The sequence below is a fragment of the Terrapene carolina genome, unplaced genomic scaffold, assembly GCF_002925995.2.
Source record: "Terrapene carolina triunguis isolate 2854851 unplaced genomic scaffold, T_m_triunguis-2.0 Scaffold85, whole genome shotgun sequence".
NCBI lineage: Eukaryota > Metazoa > Chordata > Testudines > Emydidae > Terrapene > Terrapene triunguis.
The window spans coordinates 36622228-36644501 of NW_020664436.1; the positions used below are offsets into that span (position 1 = coordinate 36622228).

Consider the following 22274-nt stretch of genomic DNA (forward strand, 5'->3'; position numbering starts at 1 on the left):
GTATATTGCACAATGAGGATAAAACAAAATACTGAATAGCGTCTCACTAAATGAGCACTGTCCATCTTGTGCTCTGAATAAAGCAGGGGTCTTGTGAGAAAAAATAGTATCTGATCATGTAATTAAGGTCTGTAACATAATACATACTCACAAAGGGTCTGTATTAAGGTTGTATAGGCAACTTTTATTCTGGCATTTCCTAACTTTTGAGTGCTTGACTTTGCAACTATCAAGTTCTTTTAAGATATTTTTGTGTGTTTAAGATATATACATAATGAATACTCCCTCCTGTTTGGTATTTTAACAAGTTGCATCATGAAGAATTATGTTAATTTCTGCTGAACCTGTGGTGAAAGCCAACCCAGAATGGTAAATGAGGATAATTTAATGAAACCAGCTCTCCTTTTCTGTAAAATAACTTTTAAAAGAGGAATCGCTGGACACGGAGCAGCTTTGTATTTACACAGGTCATAAGGCATGTCAGTTTGGTGATCTGCTCTTAGCAGGAAGTCCTTAATTAGAAAATTCCTAGAGAGAACTGCAGCTCCCGGTAGGTGCTTATTAAGATCTCAAGACAAAAAGTAGTTAGTAGACAAGCTTGAGGAATGTACAGAGAACTCAGGTTATGTTATAAGGCAAGAGTGAATTGCTGTTAACATAAAAGAGTGGCAATCAAGATGGGATGCTGGATTTTCAGTGAAAGTCTGTCAGTCCTGTTATTAGTAAGTATCTCTTTAATATTAAAAAAACTAATTGGCTATATATAAGTATTTTAAGCTTGTTTAAGAGGTTTTTTTATTGTTTGCTTACAGTAAATGAACAAGTGAAATGTAAGACCTGTATAAAATATTCAACAACTTTTATAAATAGCCTTTAAAACAATTTAATGTCTTACTGTATTTTTTTAAGCATTTTACTTCTCAGATTAAGGGAACAGTAGTTTATAATTGTATTTGAAATTGTGCTCTGAATTATTTTCTGATTTTTTGGGTGAGGGTTAGGGTTAGGGTTAGGGTTAGGGTTAGGGTTAGGGTTCCCTCAACCTTCCCAACTCTTTTCACTTCTGGAAGTCTTTAGTTTTCATTGTTGTTGCCTTTTGCAAATATATACACTTCCATGCTAAATCTTATACCTAAGAACAAGTGTACTATCTGACCTTTATTATGTGATGATATGTCCTCTATTGGGGGACTGTATCCTGCATTTGCCAAAAGATAGACTCAGTCTGATAGGTATTTTCCATTTCTAACTTCTGTGATCTTCTAGAACTATGTTTCATACTGGTATTGAAATACTCCCCAGGTTCTTTTGAAAGAATACCACAAATGATTTAATATGCAGTAAAATATCCAAGGTGTCATTAATCACTTAACGGCCCCCCACTTTTTATTGTAGCTGGTGTGGCTGGGATTGAATTTATATCTGTTTATTGACACATTCCATTGGTATGAAGAAGATGATGCTTACCTTTATACACGGGTTATGCTGGGTGTAAGTATGAGTTAGACTGCTAAGCACCTTCTCAAAGGAGAATGTTGCAACATGCATATTTTATTATCAGCCTCTACTTTTGCTGATACTGAGTAGTTTTTCCAAATGAGAGACTTGCTTTTTAATATGTTTCCTTTCTTCTTTAGCCTACCCCCAAATTTGTAATATAATTTTTTATACCATTATGTGTACAGTCAACACTGGCTTGGGCGAGAGCTTCTGCGACATGCCTTAATTTTAACTGCATGTTAATCCTGCTACCAGTCAGTAGAAACCTTATTTCATTCATAAGGGGAACAAGCATTGTAAGTACAGTTTTTGAAATCCATGTATTATTTTCTCTTATTTCTATAGCTCATCAATGTTATCCAAATCAAAAATTTCAAAGGAACGTAATTGTTAGAAAAACCTGTGCATTTAGTTCTGAGTTATTATTGTTTACACTGTTATTATATGCCCATAATTAAAAGGAGACTAATCATTTGTAGCTTTAGAGGCAACACTATTTAGGGCTAGATTCTGCATAATACTGGTGATGCGAAGTGTTGTGCGTATAAGCACAAAGTAAAATGTGACGGTGTAGACAAAAAGTATAGGGGAATTCAACTTGCATTAATAGAGAACATTGCTGTGTATCCATCACGTTACTCCTGTCTAGTGGCAAGATGAAGGCCAAAGTGAGGAACATACAGGTGGAGCCTCATGATTCCAATGAAAGTTGAGATTTTCACATACTCACGTGATTCCAGGAGGCAAGGCTCTAAGGAAAAACCCAAACATTTCTAGACTTGCAATAAAATCACAGGAGTTGGCAATACTGTAATAATGTGCACACTCTTTATGCACTACATAAGAACTTACACCATCAAGACCTTACTCAATAATTGGTTTCCACTGGATTTCTGCCATTAAACCCCCAAGTGTACTCAGGGCCGGCTCCAGGCACCAGCAAAACAAGCTGGTGCTTGGGGCAGCACATTTTTAGGGGCAGCATGGCCGGCGCCAGAATGCCGCCCCTAAAAATGTGCCCCGGCTGCCCTAGCTCACCTCCGCTGCTGCTGCCGCTCACGTGCCACGGCGCGTGAAACAGCTGTTTCGCGCGCCGCTGCTCCCCCTCCCTCCCAGGCTTGAGAGCCTGGGAGGGAGGGGGAGACTCCGAGTGGCCGCGGCGCGGGCGCCGCTTCTCTCCCTCCCTCCCTCCTTCCTAGGCTTGAGAGCCTGGGGGGAGGAGGCAGGGCTGGGGATTTGGGGAAGGGGCGGAGTTGAGGCGGGGCCGGGGGTGGGGTAATTAAAAAACGGGGGGAGGGGGGGCGGCCAAAATTGTTTTTGCTTTGGGCGGCAAAAATCCTAGAGCCGGCCCTGAGTGTACTGAATCCCTGTGAGAAATACTTGAATAAATCATGTCAATATGTAGCATGCAATTGCTTGATTTAAAAAAAATTAAAAATAGCTGTTGAATTCACCATCTCCCTTTCCCTATGTGTGAGTTGGAAATAGTAAATTGAGTTAACTATGTAACTTGTAAAATAAGTTTTGCTTTTTTGCCAAGTGTTGTAGAGGAGCACTGAGGAGACAACTTGACAAAAACCTCACATTTCATAAGATAGTTGCCTATGGAATAGCTGTAAATGCAAGTAAGTTTTCTATTTTTCCTGGTTTGTCTTTCAATTGTCGCTTAGTAATGATATAGTGATTCTACCTAATATTATAATCTCTGTATGCCATCCACCTGCCTCAACAGGTGGGGGAAACTTGATAGGGTCAGACACCCACTAAGGGACACTAGGTAGCTCCTCCTGTTGGCAGTTTCTGGCACCCATTAGCCAGCTGAGGAGAAGCGGGTGCTGATTGCCCAGCATTGCCCAGTTCCCAGGATTTAACCTGGCACAGGGGCCATTAGGAGCATCCTTCAGCACTGATTTCCAGTGCAGTTAAAAGAATAAAATGAACTGGTCCCAGAGGTAAAAGACCTGGGATTTTGGTGATGGGCCTTGGTTTCATGGAATCCTCCTGAAGGCAGAGAGGGTGCTAGAACTCAGAGAGAGCTGAGTCCTGAGGACAGCCTACCCTGAGTTGTGGGTTATAGGGTAAGGAGCTCTGTAGCCCCTGCACTAGAGCCAGTTAAATGCCTGGTATAGGAGAGTATGAGTGGCTCGTCATCTGGCGCCCACCAGACGGAAAAGGTTGGGGACCACTGCTCTATAGCTATCCTTTCACTAACCATAATGCTATTAGCTTAATGAGGATTCTGGGGTGAAAGCCTGATCCCACTGAGCTTTCTGAGCACAATTTCTACCAGTATAGATACATACTCTATATTTCAGATTCAAATAAGGTAGTTTATGCAATCCTCTATCATAATAATTCTTTAGATGTAAACTTGACTGATATTTATTCTTAAGATAATGAATAGAATCTTCAGGGTGTGGGAGATGACAGTCAGAGAAGGCCGTTGGTTTTACGTTAGACTGATGGACTGACCTGAGTTAAGATGTTCTGGATATATGTTAACTATGCATCTAATAAAGACTATTGTTAAGTTACTAGCAATGAATTATCATTAAAACTAGTGGATTACTTGAATATAAAACAACACACCCACTGAAGTCAATGACAAAATTCCTATTCACTTCAATGAGGTCAGGGTTTCACTTTTTCTTTTTTTTTTTTTAATCTTTGTGGGGGGGTTTTAAAGCAGGAGAAATGAAGGGGTTAATTAACGTTGCTATAGCCACAGCAAATGTTACTATCAGAATTCTGCTCAGAATGTCATGGTTGATCTTGACTCTAATATTCTGGTCTTTCTATATGAAGGATCTGCTTTCCCATGCATGTATCTGGCATTAACCTTTCCATGGAGGGAGAGCAGAATATGGAATCAGGATCCTCCATTAAGATCCAAGAGCTGAATTTTATCTTTTGGATGTAATGTTAAAGTAGTCAGAAGGGAAGGGGGAGGAGGTGGAATATATATCTTCCAGTATATTAGGATGACTTGCTTATCTGTCATGTCCATTCACTTATCAGAGTACATTTTCAGCATAGAACACATTGCTAGAGAATGCAACATTTTTTTCTTTTAATTAACATATGAACCCAGCACTGTAAATCAACCAACTTCTATTTGGTGTATAATTTCTGTCATACTCCAAAATGTGAGTAAAATTGCACTTTTTTATTTTTGTTTTTTATATTAATGTAAAAATGTTTGCTAGTGTGTTAAACTGGACATTTTTTGAAATGCAAGGTTATCAGAAAAGTGATTACTTTATAACTTCAGTAATTCTAGAGATTTACACACAACAGCTGATGTCAAGTGCCAGAAAGCCAGTACTTAATCCTGACTATCTATAGGGAGAAACTGATGATGAAATTGAAAAAAGAAAACATCAAAACAAAAGGACATCTGAATAGTGAAACATTACAACTTATAAACTCATGTTTCCTTTTAAAAACAAGTGAGAAAAATATTTTGTTTGGGAAATACTGAGTTCATGATGATATCCTTTGTGTTAAGAAGGGCCAGAAACTCAGTTGTTTAAAATACAAAATTAAATGCTACAGAAAACTCCCAATACTAAACTTTTAGTCTACATCTGTACATTGTGTGGATAATCACATTTATCTGTTTGCACTATAAGCTGCTACCCATAAGTATATGGAGTTCCTTGTTATAATATTTAGCAATATTAACATGATATACAGAGAAAAATGTGAAATATTTCAGGCACAATTGTCAAATTCTTTTTTGTATGCTAAAAAGCATTATAGGTAGTACCTGCATAAACAATCAAGTGCCACACAAGACTGTTGGAAATTTTCTAGTTAGTTGTTCTAACAAGTAAATTTTCTCCTATGGTTTCAAATATGGCAGTAGGAAGCTAAACTAATTTGCAGATCAAATCACTGAGCTTGATATCTACACAATATAAAGTTGTAAATCACTTTTTGTTTAATAATAAAATATCACAAGTATTTGTCTCTGCTTTTTAATTATTATTTTAGCACTTTCACTTAGTAGCATGCTAAAGATAATCAGAGCAATATTATTAATCTTGTCTATTATTTTACTTCTCAAACAGTAGAATAGCTTGGTAGAGGTTTTTGTGGTCTTGGGAAAAGTTTGTAGCTAAGTTTCCATACCAATCTTTAATTTTTCATCAGTTCTTATACAAATTCAACTGTAGGCTTCAATTGGCCAGGTGTAATTAGAGCCTGGTGGAAGTAGGTACGTTGGAAGAAAAAGAGAGAGGAAACAATGTTATCTATAATCAAAGGGCATCACTGAAAATTCAATAAAGGGAATTCTGCTTAGCGTGGCTTCCTGCCTTTCTGCATACCTGTCTATGATAAGAGCTGCTTAGGAGTTACTCACCCTCTAATAAATCTTCCCTATAGACCTGTAGAATAAAATCATAGTTTCATACTCTTTCAACTTGATCCACACAGATCATTCAAGATATTCTAATTCAAATGGGATATCTCAGTCAAAAAAATAGTACCTTGAACCTAAAGATCTTTATAAAAGAGGAGCAAATAATGTTTCAGACAATTTCTCACACATTCATTTTCTTCCTCAAAAGAAAGTAAATTTATATATTTACAAATCTTACAGTCCCCCCCTCTCTTTAAAAAAAACCTAAAATCTGAAACTAGAGTGTCATAATATTAGTGCTGGTTTTAAAGGTAACCTACAAAAAAAAAAAAAAAGAAAGAAAAAAATATTTTATTTTTATTTCTTTATGACATAAAGGTAGTCTGAAAGGGTTGGCTTTTTCTGCTTGTCTTTAATATTAAAAACCTACCCCGAATTTTCTAAAATAGCTCTATCTCCAGTCCTAATTTAGTCCTCCAGCAAAAATCAGGGAAAACGAGATTCTATATTCCCAGTATTTCTGAGGACAATATCATGCAAAGCTCTCACCATCCCTCACCTTTGTTATACAGCAAAACTTTAAATTGGGAACAAAGTTAATAAAACAAACAAATAAAAAAATCCAAAATTGAGAATGTATGGAGTTTAATATCAAAATATATCAGATACTGTGCTGGGCTCGGTATGCTTATACATTGGTTGTATTACAGAGATTCATAATTTAATATATTAAAAGGTATAATTTTGATTTTTCTTGAAGTTCAAAAGGAACAATTCTGTGACAACAGAAAGTAGAGTAGGTGATGCTGCTACAAAACTTAGTGTCGGTTTGCTGAAGCATTCACAGACTTATGCAAGACCACTGACTTAGTAAGGTTACAAAGGACAAGATTTTGACCCTTTGATTTTATAATAGTGGGAATACCAAGATGGTTAATTAGTAGGAACTAACTTCAAAATGATTATTATCCTAGGCAGGCATGCAGAAAAAGAGAGATAAGCACATGCCCTCAGATAAGCACATGCAATTTCTATTTAGTTCAATGAGAGGTGTGTATGCTTCACTGACAGCAGAATTGGCTGAATAAGACTAACTAAATTGACCAGACTTACAAGAATGTAATTAAATTACATTTCTTTTTGTTCTTTTTTTTAATTATTTTTAAGATGCACTATGGACACTGCACTCTAATTGCAGCCCTCTTCCTTTTTTGTCTCCCCAATAAAAGCATGTGATTTGAACTCACTGGTGGACTAGATGAAAAATGTAAAGGCTAGCATACAAATTACTACACTTGCATACCATTTCTAAGGTTCCAGATTTTACTAATAAAAAGGGCTAAATCCTGCAGCCCTTACTCAGGCAAAACTCCCATTGATGTCAAAGGAAATTTTGCTTGAGTAAGGAATGCAGAATTTCACCCATAGTATATGTTTACTCATGAGCGGTGGGAAAATACTGGTAAAAACAAATTATAGATGATGCATTCTAAGCTCTGTACCCATAATGAATAAATTGAGAGCAATAAAAAATGCTCATAAATTTCAGGAATTTCTACAGTGGCTTTTGAAAGTACTTAGCAAATTCCACACACTGTAGATCTAAGGAAACTCCACAAAATGCACTATAGAGATATAAAAGTTTTTTAGCTAATGGCAAGGTATCTGGTGCCAGACTTTTTACTTTGCTACAACTATTGTGCATTAAAGGAACCACACTGAAAAATGGAATTACACGTTTGCATTACTCTTGCTAGCCTGCTATAATTCACTTTTAGATTGAATTATTTTTTCTTCTAGTGGCACACAAGAAACTATCAGAAGCACAAATCTAATAAAACTCAGGCCAGTACTTAAGATGATAGGAGACCCAGGGAACCCAACATTCTGAATGCATTTGTTTGAATTTTAATATTTTTTCTGTATAGGATTATATTTTGTATGTTAACATCTTGCACAAAGTAATTTCCAGGAAAGTACAGTCTGGCTCATGCTAGAAGACTTGTGCTATATCTGTCAGGTACAAGTTGGAATGATTGTCACCCATCAGAAGGAAGAAAATTATAGGTCTAAGTAGATTTCTTAGTAAGGCCCCCAAAACATAAGTCTGGTAGGATGTGTTTGCATTGGGAATAGAACTCTGATTATGGTAGAAGAAAAGAACAATGTGCTGCTGATACCAAATGATATTTTTACAATGATTAGAGCAAAATGTCTTAGATAAACTATAGTGGAAATTTGATGTTCTCTTTTTCACAGAAGAGGTACAACAGTGGGAGCTGCAATGTAGGCTTTCCCCATGCTGTCCTAACTGAACCTGACACTGAAGGACTCACTTATTGGGAGGAAGAGGTTATGACTATTCAATCCTGGGGTTCCCTTTTGACATTGCCCATTGCGTTTGTCGTAGTTTTGTGATGTGGTAGTTTCTTTGTCCAACAGGAATTAAGACCTCTGAAAACACGTCATCATGGCCACCTATTAGGGGGCACCAATTATGTGTTACTTCTGACATTAATAAAATTTGCATACGTGCCGTTGAAGTGAAAGGCTCCATAAACATTTTAGCAAGAGAACGTGCCTAATTTTGAGTGAAACCAATCAATTTTATGGTATATCATTCCTATTTTCAAGAGCACACCTTTCCATGGCACCAAAAGCTAAAGGGCAGTACATTTGGGAACACAAGAAATGACATCATCGGGACCATAAACATGGGAAGATTATGTTGAAGCTGTTATTTCATTTTATACTTGAACATAACGGGTTGCCATGTATTACACACTGACAAAAGTCTATTTTTGTTGTTGATTTCTGTGTAAAGATCTTAATCCACACAGAGACTTTTTAAATGTTTCATGTCATAGTTAATAAAATTGATGCTGGCATATGTAAATGTACAGCTTTAACTTCAGTTTGTATAACTATCTCTTTCAAACAGTCATCCATATTGTTGCACATCTGGTCAACATAGAGCGATATCATATAAGTCAATCGAAGGAAGCAGGGGGGTTGCAGAATAAACTTTCTGGCATTGGCAAAACACCAAATGAAAGCTACTTGAACCCAATTAGAAACTATGAAGTGGTAAGTTGTCATTAGGTGCTTGCTGGCTTTCCTCATCTGAAAAATTGTCCTCTGCAGGTTCTTTTGTTGATAAAACTATATTTCAATACCTTTTAAGCAGAGCTAGGAGATGCTGTCAAAGATTAACCTGAATTTCAGCTGAAAACAATAGCTAAAAAAATGCAATTTTCAGGTTTTCCAGCTCAGAGAAATGTGTTTACTATTTTAATTAGTTTAGAAAGGAGATAAGTGGGGTGTGGATGATGAGTATTATGATTAGTTGAAAATTTATTAAACCTGTACGCTATTGATATATGAAATATGGCTAACAACCTCTCACTAGAAAAAGAGAGAACAATATTTTAAATGTAAAAAAACAATAATAATACATAATGAAACTTCTTTCACAGCTGGTGTTAGGCTCTCACAGTGGTTTTGCAAGGTTTCCTTAATTTGGGGCTAGCTTCTACTCTTTGTTAATTGGTGTACATCGGGAGTAACTTCATTGACTCTGGTGGACTTACTCTTGATTTTATACCAGTGTAAACAACAGTAGATTTTTTTTCCTCAGTGAGTGCAGGCTGCAGTTAGTTGATTTTATTTTTATAGTTATTACATTATACCATAGTTAACACTGGTGTTATTTGCTTGCTTGTGTATAATGTCACATACTTCAAATATAATGAGAATTATAGGTGCTAAGTAGAGAGCCAGGAATGGGAAAATAGGCATCTGAATTGAAGTGGAAGGGCAAGCATAAATCTGTGTATTTGCATTGTTTTGCAAGTGTAAAGTTATGATATTATTGTATTAATTATTTTTCAACTGACAAAGTGACTATTTCATCTGCTAAAAAAAAAATCAAATCTCATACACATCAAGCAAATAAATAAACTACTCCACTAGCATCAAAGGCCTGAACATACATGGCCTTGACCTGAAAGTTGGCAATCTGGGCAGGTCTCTCAGACCCACGGGGAAAGCAAATTCTAGAGTTTAGAGCCCTTGCTGGGACACTCTACCCACAGTCACCAGATGCACATGTGATGTGTTCACCACTGATTGAAGAGGAAGAGTTTGTAGGTTTTAGAGGGGGCCCAACACTCTTTGGTGGTTTACTCCCATTTTTCCAAGGTAAGCCTACTCTCCCAAACACCTGGAAGTAAATTTCCTGATGTCCTTTCCAACCCTCTCAAATAATAATATACTTGCCTGGCAATTATATGGTAACTAAATGTACATAGCCTATATTTTAACCTTTTGATAATTATTTTTACATTTCTTTTATTGCCCACTTGCATCTGTCTGTACATTCTGAATAAGTCTGTCTTTCTGAATAAATTCAAACATAGGATTTCTTCCACCTTTACAGAAGAAAGTGCTGAGAGCAGTAATTCAAGTATTCTTTTCAGTTTAGTTATGCCTCTGCAGTAGCAGCGTACGAAGAGTCTTTGACATTTTTCATTGTTTCATCTCAACATTCAAACTAGCCAGTGTAGTGTAAATGGTCAAAATGTCACCTAGATCAATCCTTTTCACATGTAATAGGATCTGAACATATTCATCACAGGCACTAGTTTGAAAATATACTCTGTGCTGTCAAGTGTGAACATCTGAGAGTAATTCAACTCTAAAAATGGCACTGTGGAACTTATCACCTCTCCAGCACTTCCATATCAAATAAGTTTGCTTTAAAAGTAAAAATATATTTTTTCTCATTCTAACCCTACAAAGCCAACTCGGGATCTGGAAGTCAAGCTGGGTTCTTTCATGCTTGTGCATCATCCACAGTAATCTAGGGTCTGCAGGCCACGTTAGGCCTTCAGTTACACGGTATAAAAATAGTTACTTATCTTGCAGTATCTGTTGTTCTTTGAGATGTGTTGTGCACATACATATTCCACTGTAGGTGTGTGTGTGTGCGCGCCAGTGCACTCAAGTTGGATATGCCAGCAGTAACACTAGGTGGCACATGCACCACTGCTCTCTTCATGCTTTCAGGCAAGGGCATAAAATGGGCATCTTTGCCACTTCCCTCTCCATTTCTTCACACAGCTGTAATAAATTCCAAAGCAGAGGGAAGGTGGGAGGGTCATGAAATATATATATGCACAACACATCTCAAAGAACAACAATTACTGCAAGGTAAATAACCTTTTTTTCTCCTTTGAGAGATTATGCATATATACATTCCACTGTAGGTGACTCCCCAGCAGTTCCTTTGCAGGTAGAGAGACTTTGGATCATCTGAAGAGGGATTGTAACACCAACTTGCCAAAGCTGGCATCGTCAAGAGAGGTCTGAATGATGGCATAATGAGTAGAGAAAGTATGCACAGGCCATGCTGCTGCCTTGCATATATGACCTATTGGGACATTACTCAGAAATGCTGTGTCACGGAGGAGACCAGTGTATTGAGCAGGGCCACCCCTGTTGGCCCAATGTGGAGTTGGTCACACGATCGTTGGGATTCTCTGTTGGGTCAAACAATTGTGATGGGGGGGACTCTGGGCCCCTGGTGGGGCCAAGTAACTAAGCAGTCCATAGTCCCTGGAGTGGGGGAAAGCAAATGCTCAGTCTCTAGCCTCCTGAACCTCCTGGCTGGGGCAAACAATAGTAGTTGAGTGCTCTGATTCTCTGGACAGGGCAGACCAAGCAAACAGTCTGTAGCCCCTGGGACGGGGCAGAGCAAACACTCAGTCTCTAGCTAGGGCCCTCGGTGGCCACTCATAGTGGCAGTGCAGGGGACGGGGGGCAGAGGAACCCAGGCCCACCCTATTCCAGCGGGTTCTGACCCAGGCTCTAGGAAGCCAGAAAATTCCTTGTTAAGCATTGGCTTCTAATACATAAGGCCCATCTCAGGCATCTCCTTGGCTGGCAGCTGTTCAGCATCCCAGTCAGTCTCCAAGGTTGGCTGGTCGTTCGCAGCGTAGTCTGGGTCCACAGTCCCAACAACCTGGAGAGTCACTGGTTCCTCTACAGGAGCCCGCAGCAGATGTCCTTCTTCCTCCTCTGCCAGCCCCCACTGAGCTTGGCTGCCTCCTTTTATTTGTCTCTTCCACCTGGAGCATGCGCAGCAGGGGTGAGGTCCCCTGGGCCCACAGTGATTGGTCTGGCCCCGCTGGCCCCAGTGTGGTGTTGGTACACCCCGTCACATGCTGATGTAGTGGAGTGAGCTTTGGCAGAGGGAGCAGTTCTTCTCAATGGCGGAGAGACTTTAGTAAGGTTGTAACAGAGCTTGATATAGGGCATGGCTACACTTGCAGATGTAGAGCGCTGTGAGTTAAACCCACCTTCGTAGAGTGCAGTAGGGAAAGCGCTGCAGTCTGTCCACACTGACCGCTTCAAACGCACTGGCGTGGCCACATTTGCGGCACTTGCAGCGGCATTGGGATCGGTGCATTATGGGCAGCTATCCCAGCATGCAAGTGACTGCAACGTGCTTTTCAAATGGGGGTGAGGTGGGGTGGAGTGTGACAGGGAGTGTGTTGTGTGTATGTGGGGGGAGACAGAGTGGGTTTTTGGGGTGCTGAGAGTGTGTCAGCATGCTGTCTTGTGAGTTCAGACCCCACTTCCCCTCCGCCTCTCTCTCACTCACTCAAAGCAAACAGTAAATGTTTGCTTTTTCTTGGAGCTGATAAGCAGACGGCTTCTCCAAAACGGAGCTTTGAAAGGGCATTTCCGCATTCCTGCAGCCGATTTCACAACAATGACAAGAGTGGCCACTTGACTTAAGGGGATTATGGGACGTTTCCGGAGGCTGATCACAGTGCAGTAACGCAACACCTCATTCACACTGGTGCCACAGCGCTCCAGTGGGGGCACCACAAATGTTATTCCACTCGCCGAGGTGGAGTACCATCAGCGCTGTAGCTACGGAGTCAGAGCGCTCTAAGTGCCTTGCCAGTGTGGATGGGGAGTAAGGTAGGGCACCCGGGGCTGCTTTATTGCGCTGTAACTCGCAAGTGTAGCCAAGGCCATAGTCAGAGACCCAGTGTGAGATTCACTGAGGTGACACTGCATAGCTTACAAAGAGCTGGGATGAAGGATCTAGTGCAGTCCAAGTAAAAATCCATGGCTCAATGAACATCCAAGTTATGGAGAGCCTCCTCAGCCTTAGATACATGGGGTTTGGAGAAAAAACACCATAAGATTAATTGTTTGATATAGGTGGAAAGCTGACAGTACCTTGGGTATAAATGTAGGATGTGGCCTAGAAGGGACACCTTGTCCTTATAAAAGACAGTAAAAGGAGGGTAAGCTAAAAGAGGTTGAAGCTCTGAAACCCTACTGATAGAAATAATTGCCACCAAAAACTCAATCTTCATATACAATAAAGAGAATGAATTCATATCCATAGATTGGAGGGAGGTCCTATCAGTTTGGAAAGCACTAGATTCAAATCCCAAATAGGTACGGGATAAGACATAGGAGAATAAACCTTGACCGGGCCCTTCAGAAACTGAGAAACAAGTGGAAGTCTTTCAATCATGATTTGAGGACTTCAGTAACTCAGCCAGAGGTTAGGGGTCTATTACGGGAGTGGGTGGGTGAGACTCTGTGGCCTGAAATGTGCAAAAGGTCAGACAAGATGATCGTGATGGCCCCTACTGACTTTAAAGTCTGACTCTGAGAAAAAATGGGGAAATTGTCTATTGGCAGATGTAATGTAGGAATAGAAGCCAGGTGAACTCTCACAGAACTATTTGAAAAGCCTGATGATTTGAGATGCAAAAGATAATCCAATATATGTGACGGGGAAATAAATGATGTGAGCATGCCCAAATCGAAAATCTCTTACACCTTGCTGCGTATGTGACTTTAGTGGATTCTGTTCTGCTGTTCACTAAGACGGCCCAAACCTCTCAGGAGCACAGTTTCTCTTGAATATTTAACCAGAGATCATCCACACCATAAGATGGAGAGATTCGAGGTTCAGATGTAGAGACTTGCCCTAGTTTTGGGACAGAAGATCCCTGACCAGCAGTAGAATTATCGGCGACCTGATGGAAAGCTGATACAGATCTATGAACCAATACTGTCTTAGCCGCACTAGTGCAATGAGGATTAGTGATGCTCTATCTTGTTTTAGCTTCCTCAGGACCCTCGGAATGAAATGATCAGAAGGGAATGCATGTAGAGATGACTGAATCAGGGAAGAAGAAAAGCATCTATGATGGAACTGGGGTTGCGACCCACCTTTGGGCAAAATCTCATGCATTTGTTGTTGAGGTTTGTCGTGAATAATTCTATTAGTGGGTACCCCCAGTGGTGAAAAACCTGAAGGATAATATCCATCCTGATCAACCACTCATATTAGTCTATGAAAACCCTACTAAGAGAATTCAGGAGAGTGTTTCTCACTCCTGGAAAATGGAAGGCCTTCAAAGAAACTTAGTGTTGAATACATAGATTCCGCAGGAGGATAGCCTCCTGACACAACTGAGATGACCTTGTCCCTCCCAGCTTGTTCATGTAAAACATAGCAGTCGTATTGTCCGTGAGAACTTGAATCACCCAATTCTTGATGTGGGCATAAATATTTTGCTGGCCAAATGTATGGCCCTGAGCTCCAGCATGTTTATATGGAGGAAAATTTCCTGAGGTGAGCTTGAGCCTGAGCCTGAAGTTGACCAAGATGGGCCCCCCACCCTTTGACAGATGCATCTGTAACCAGAGACATAATCAGTTCTGGGGACAGAAATGGAACTCACTTGTATACATTCTGCTGATCCATTCACCAATCCAGAGACTGAAGCACTTGCACGGATACACAAATCTGCATGTCCAGCAGATGCCTAGAAGGTCAATAGACAAATGAAGCCAAGACTACAGTCAATAGAGGTGAAGTCTGGCATGCAGAGTTAATCATGTGCATGAGGCATGTGGCTGAGACTTGCACTGTCATTGTTGGATTGAACTTGAGAATTTTTGAAAAGAAGGCTATAGATTGGAAGACTTCCTGTGGAAGATAGCCATGTCTGTTCTGGTGTTGAGGTCTCATAAAAGTTATGTGCTGAGTTGGTTGTAGCTGTGATTTGTCCAAACTTATTTTCAGACCTTGATGGAAGAACGCATGCCTGATGACTAGGATACTGTTTTGGACATGATCCCTTGATGCTGCTTGATCCAACCAATCGTCCTTGTAAGGAAATATTTGAATGTCCAGATAATGAAGGTGGGCTTCTACCACCACCATGAACTTGGTGAAAATGCTCAGAGCTGATGACAGGCCAAAAGGAAGCACTGTGCACAGGCAGTGGTTGATGGCTATCAGAAATTGAAGGTACTTCCTGTGGGAAAGATGTATCACCACGTGGACATATACATTTGTAAATTGAGGGCAGCATTCCAGTCTTCAAGGAAGGGATAATATAAGCAAGGGTAACCATGCTGAACTTGATTTTCTCGATGAATTTGTTCAGCTTTCTTAGATCTAGAATGGGGCAGAGGCCACTAGATTTCTTTGGGACCAGAAAGGAGCACGAATAAAATCCTCCTGGATCCTCTATCATGCCCAACTCTATCATGCCCAATCCATAGCTCTTAAAGTAACATGATCTCATAAGAAGACTCTCTGAAAAGGGATGGGGAGAATGGGTTGGGGAAAGGAAGGGAGATGAACTGGATTACATATCCAGTGTACTGAGTACCTATTTGTCCAACATGATCTTCTGCCATGTACAATACAAAAGGGACTGTTGTGATCCCGAAAGGAGGAGATATAATTGTTGTGCTGTCCTGTCCTCAATTAAAGATTCAAAATGACTGCTTTGAGGTAGAAGATGTCTGGTGAGAAGGGCCCATTGTCATGGAAGATGGCGGGTAACATCAAGAAGGTCTTGATCTTCTGTCTACTGGGGCCTCTGATGGAACAATGGTCTCAGGTAGTGTTGTGGTTTAAATTGCTTCATTTTAGTAGCAGAAGTGTAGACTCCCAGTGAGCAAAGTGTTGCACGAGAGTCTTTCTAGCATCATCCATCCTGGCAGAGAACAGCTTAGAGCCCTGAAAGGGTAAGTCCTCAATTGTAGTCTGCAGCTCTTTTGGAATTCTGGAAGCCTGCAGTCAGAATGAATGTCTCATGGAGACAGCAGTGGCAACAGAACGTGAGGCTGTCAGGGGCATCTATTGCTGCCTGAAATGATGTAAGTTAAAGTGAAATAAGAACAAAGCAGATCCATGCTTCTTACAGTCCGTAGGCCACTGAACACCCCTCATTTATCTCTCTCAAAATGATTGTGGATTTTTTTCAGTGCTGTTCTGGTTATTACCTCTTTTTTTTACCTACTCTTAACTCTAATAATTTATTCTCTCTCTTTTCTGAGGCACTCTTGTACAACAAAAATACATGCAAGAACTAGCAGGATTATGTAATTTCCTCCTATCAATTGCTGAAACAGACAAATTGCAGTTAATATTTACAATCATGTCTGGAATAAACCTATATGGATAACAGAACAAATAATCTTTTTTCATGCAGCTTCTAATCTTTTTGCTTTGTCTGGTTTGTTGCTTACATTCATTCTTATACTGAAGCTCCATCTTTGATTTAGTCTCTGTACATAATAATTTATTCTTATTTTAGAACACAACAACACAGATACTAACTACCATAGCTGGAGTAACTGGTGTCATAATCACTGTGGCTTTCATTCTGATCATGACTTCATCCACAGAGATCATCAGAAGATCATTCTATGAGGTGTTCTGGTATACCCATCACCTATTCATGGTTTTCTTTATTGGTCTGGTTATCCATGGTATGGGGTGAGTATATAAACATATATATATATATATGATATGCCTGGTATGAGGTGATTATATATGATGATATCAACACTTTAGGATCACACATGATTCAAACCTACGATAGTGAGTGTGAGTGGGGGATTTGGGGTGATTTAGGCAGCAGACAAGTAGCAGTTTTGTGGATCACAGGGGTGCTTAAAAACAGGACTTTGGCACCTAAGCACCCGAGTGGATAGAACCAAGAGGCCTCCTTATTTTTGGTCCCTTAATCCATCACGGACAAAGTGTGATACCATTACTCAAACTGATGATTGCTATTATTAATATTATTACTTCATGTTATTTATTTGTATTATCATGGCGCCTAGGAGTGCTAGTCATGGACCAGGACTACGTCGTGTTAGGTGCTGTACAAACACTTTATGAAATGACTGTCCTTGCCCCAAAAGAGCTTACAACCTAAGTACAAACCAAGAAACAACAGATGGATACAGACAAACTGGTGGGGGAGCCCAAGAAAACAATGAGACAATATTGGTTAGCATGACAGGCAATGGATTAATACATTACTCCACAAGTAGTCCCACTGACTTCAATCCACTCCTATTCAAATATGCGTAGTGTAAACTGCTCTTCAGCATTCTTAAGAATGCCACACTGTGATCCCAAAAAGGACCCCTAAGAAAATAATAATAAAGTGCTGAATCATCAGTTTGTGATCTAGCTCGTAGATAGGGGCAGTTTGGGAGGGAGACTGACTCAGGGAGTTCAGTCTTCCTCCTACTCTCCTTGTTGCTTCTGGACATGAGTAACTGGGGATTGTCTGAACTGATTGAACTGTCTGGGGATTGGTCCTGCTTTGAGCAGGGGGTGAGACTAGATGACCTCCTGAGGTCCCTTCCAACCCTGATATTCTATGATTCTATGATTCTTAAACTGCATCAAATGTCACAGGTACACTTCCCGGTCTGCAGCATAGCTACTCAACTGGACACACTTGGGAGGTGTGGGGAGGCAAGAGTCAAGGCTCTGCCTACTCCCCACCCCCTCTTGCTTCTTCCTGTTCACCCGAGAGCGGGAGAGATGTAGTGGCTCTGTGGAGCCCCCTCTGTACAGGAAGTGTGGCACACTGGCACAATGGAGTAAGGAAGCACCTTTTATCCCCTCTAATCCCTTGCACTAGTGCACAGGACAGACCATGATCTGGCTTCAAATAAATCTGAAAGGGATAAAGAAGGGCAACAATATGACCTAGTCCCATTATCCCCTCTTCTTCATCCACAATCAGCACCAGCTGTAGTACATTTTTAAACTCAATAATTGAGAAGGGTATGTTCAAGGAAATTTACTTCACTGTAAATTCTCTAGGTAAAGAAGTTAGAATTTAAATATGTTAACAAAAACCACACATCTCATTAAGGCTCTTCACAATTATTTGGTGCTCTTTAAATATGTTTCTTAAAGCTGCAAAGAAAAGAAAGTGACTATTATTTTATTTTTCTGAGCAACACCAGCTGTTCACATATAGAGGAGGACAAGGTCTCTGCTCCAATGAGCTTACTGTCTGACTCAATCCACAGATGAGAGAGATATCCATGTTACATGTACTGACTCTCCAAACTGCCAGTGGTGTTGCTACATACTTATAGCATAGCATACCCACTACACTTGGTGGGTTGACAATGAAAAACCTAAAAACCTTGTGGAAGAAGTATGGTTGAAACAATCTGAAAGAACAACATTAAGACAACAAACCAGCTGCCATATTTTCAGATATTTCCATTTCTGCATTCAGTACAGTATTTGTTAACATACTAGCATATCAAAACAACAAAAGAGACGATATCAACTGTATAACTTTTTTTTTATGTGTTAAGTCAGCTCATCCGAGGTCAGACACCGCAGAGTCTGTTGCTGCACAATGTCACTTATTGTAAAGATCACTACTCAGAATGGGAGAAAGTCACTCAATGTCCTTTGCCCCTATTTTCTGGCAGTGAACCTGTGGTAAGAATGAAGCTCATGTCTTCTTTATATTTATGTCCTTTCTTGAGGAAGCAGAATGGCACTGGCTAGAGCAGTGACCTGGACTCAGGATGCTGGAGTTCTATTCCTGAGTCTGCTGCTGGCCTGTAGGGTGACCTCAGACAAGTAAGTGCACTTTTCTGTGCCTTGGTCTCCCCTCTAAAATATGAGGATAATGATGCTTACCTCCTTTGTAAAGCGCATTAGCATCTACAGATGAAAAATGCTAGGTATTATTATTCCTTAATAATTGTTTTTGGTATAGTCCTTTTTAGTCAGGCAACTCTCAGTGAAGACTGTGGATTTCAGAATCAAGCCTTCTGTATATAAATCCATTATTTACAGCATTTTTGTTATTGTTTGTTTATTATTTATTCAGTATAAAGAATGTGCTTGATGTGTACATTACACAAATATAAAGAGTACGGCTGTCGATTAATCGCAGCTGACTCACGCAATTAACTCAAAAAATTAATTGTGATTAAAAAAATCCTACTTCTTGTTCAGCCAATTGCTAAGACAAACAAGTTTGTTTATATTTACAGGAGAGAATGCTGCCCGCTTCTTATTTACAATGTCACCTGAAAGAGAGAACAGGCGTTCGCATGGCACTTTTGTAGCCGGTATTGCAAGGTATTTACGTGCCAAATATGCTAAACATTCGTATGCCCCTTCATGCTTCAGACACCATTCCAAGGACATGCTTCCATGCTGATGACGCTTGCTCCTTGGGAGAGAATTGTATGTCTCCTGCTCTCTTTTACCTGCATTCTGCCATATATTTCATGTTATAGCAGTCTTGAATGATGACTCAGCACATGTTGTTCGTTTTAAGAACACTTTCACTGCAGAGTTGACAAAACGCAAAGAATATACCAATGTGAGATTTCTAAAGATAGCTACAGCACTCAACCCAAGATTTAAGAATCTGAAGTGCCGTCCAAAATCTGAGAGGGACGGGGTGTGGAGCGTGCTTTCAGAAGTCTTAAAAGAGCAACTCTCTGATGTGGAAACTATAGAACCCAAACCACCAAAAAAGAAAATCAACCTTCTGCGGGTGGCATCTGATTGAGATGATGAAAATGAACATGCGTCGATCCACACTGCTTTGGATCATTATCGAACAGAACCCGTCACCAGCATGGATGCAAGTCATCTGGAATGGTGGTTGAAGCATGAAGGGACATATGAATCTTTAGTACATCTAGCACGTAAATATCTTGCGACGCCGGCTACAACGGTGCCATGAGAACGCCTGTTCTCACTTTCAGGTGACGTAAACAAGAAGCAGGCAGCATTATCACCTGCAAATGTCAACAAACTTGTTTGTCTGGGTGATTGGCTGAACAAGAAGTAGGACTGAGTGGACTTGTAGGCTCTAAAGTTTTACATTATTTTATTTTTGAAAGCAGTTATTTTTTTGTACATAATTCTACATTTGTAAGCTCAACTTTCATGATAAAGAGATTGCACTATGGTACTTGTATGAGCTTAATTGAAAAATACTATTTCTTTTGTTTTTTACAGTGCAAATATTTATAATAAAAAATAAACATAAAATGAGCACTGTAAACTTTGTATTCTGTGTTGTAATTGAAACCAATATATTTGAAAATGTAGAAAACATCCAAAAATATTTAAGTAAGTGGCATTCTATTATTTTTTAACAGCATGATTAATCACACGATTAATTTTTTTAATCGCACGATTAATTGCAATTAATTTTTTTAGTCACTTGACAGCCCTAATAAAGAGACCCCATCCCCTAAGAACTTACTATCTAAAGCAGTAGTTTTCAACCTGAAGTCCACAAACTATGTCTAAGATTTCCAAAGGATTCTGCACCTCCATTCAAAAAATTTTAAATAGAGGAAAAATTAACATTCAGTATCTTGTAGTGCTTTTAATGGCTGACATAGATTTTTCTTAAACTATCGTTAGCCACTATCCACTATTAATGAGGAAATAAATGCCTCTCTTAAAATTTCAGCTACAGTGTTTCCATAAAAATTAATATGCTTTTATGCTCTGTGAATACAGACAGAAGCTTGCTTCCAACAGCATGGCCTGATATTAACTATGATAAAGCTAACTAATGAACTTATCCTTTTCTCTGTTAGACCTCCTTTGCCAGACTTTCCCACATACCCAAAACCATAAACTTAAAGTCACATTATATTAAATGAATTGTGATAATACCATATGGCATATAGATTACCTGTAAGAATGTTACTTTACTGGATGTGTAATGTGCTGTGACGTAATATCTTGTAGGTACTTCTGAATTCCGTTCAAAAAAACCACTCAGAGGGTAAAAGCCATGATGACATTTCTGTAATACTTTGTATTGTATCTGTCAACCCGTATGGGCTTGATCTGGCTCCTGCTGAAGTTGGTGACACAATTCCCATTAACTTGTATCAGACTTTATATCATCAATCCCTATCTTGAGTCAGTCCAGCGCCATCTCACTTCATTCTAATTATGACGAGAAATCACCACCTGGGAAAAAATGTAACTTTCCTGATTACCAGGGAAGGACATCTGTCACCTACCAGTCCACCAGTTCTGGAGGATGCTCTGTTATTCTTAACCATCCAGAAGACATGTTAAAATGAAAGTGTTTAAAAGCTGTTTGCTGATAATCACAGTAGCTCATTTGAAAGCTTTGGCTGAGCTCTTACAAAGGACAATTCCTGTTACATGTTTTTATTTACAAGTAGTACAAACAGAAAGGAGAAAAACTGGTTTAATCATTGTTGTAACTTGATCTACGCTAACTTATTTGGGACGTATCAAACTGCAGACTGTGCAGAGACATCTCTAGTCTTTAGGGACAATGAATGAGTTGAGTTTCTGCTCTAACTCAGAATCTTCTTACTTTTGTCAGCCTCTTGCCATTATTTAAATGTGTATTTTTTAACTTATTTTTCAAGACTTATGCTAGGCAAATTGCAACTCCATCCCCTTAGCATCATCTAAAGGAATTACATAATATGAATGAAGATTTCCTTCTCATAAAAGATGCTTTATAACCTAGCATCATTCCAGCTTGTACACCAAAGTCAATGTTTTAGCAAACAAATATTGATTTAGGTGGCTTGAAAAGCCACATGTTTTTCAGGTCTTTGGTTAGCTTAAATGAGCTTTTTGTGCATTCTTCCATCTAGAAATATGATGGTGTCCTCTGTATAGACAAATGTCTGCATTTTTGTAGTCTTGCAGATATAATTATATATAATTATCTAAAGCTATTATACTCCGAGTACAATTATCAACTAATATACATGATCAGCTATGTATTTTTGATTATTATATCTATCAGTATATATGATCAGCAAAGTACAATGATCATGTATAATATCTACAGTATGACCAGTTAGGTGCCATAAATAAGCTTAGTCCAATTATTGATACAGAACAGACTAACTGATTATGTGAGAATAAATACTTAAAGCCAGGTTTCAAAGTAGCAGCTGTGTTAGTCTGTATCCGCAAAAAGAACAGAAGTACTTGTGGCACCTTAGAGACTAACAAATTTATTTGAGCATAAGGTTTCGTGGGCTA

General features: G+C 39.4%; 1 protein-coding gene across 1 annotated transcript in view; it reads left to right on the plus strand.

Annotated features, from left to right (window-relative positions):
• Nucleotides 1-677: 677 nt before the first annotated feature.
• The window catches only part of NOX3 (NADPH oxidase 3), a 45909-nt gene continuing 24312 nt past the window's right edge, over nucleotides 678-22274 (plus strand). Inside the window, exons 1-7 of the mRNA XM_024201600.2 lie at nucleotides 678-722; nucleotides 1396-1491; nucleotides 1686-1796; nucleotides 3041-3125; nucleotides 8808-8953; nucleotides 16519-16700; nucleotides 18560-18689. Of these exons, the coding sequence (XP_024057368.1) occupies nucleotides 678-722; nucleotides 1396-1491; nucleotides 1686-1796; nucleotides 3041-3125; nucleotides 8808-8953; nucleotides 16519-16700; nucleotides 18560-18689 (795 nt within the window). The remainder of the gene's footprint in view (nucleotides 723-1395; nucleotides 1492-1685; nucleotides 1797-3040; nucleotides 3126-8807; nucleotides 8954-16518; nucleotides 16701-18559; nucleotides 18690-22274) is intronic.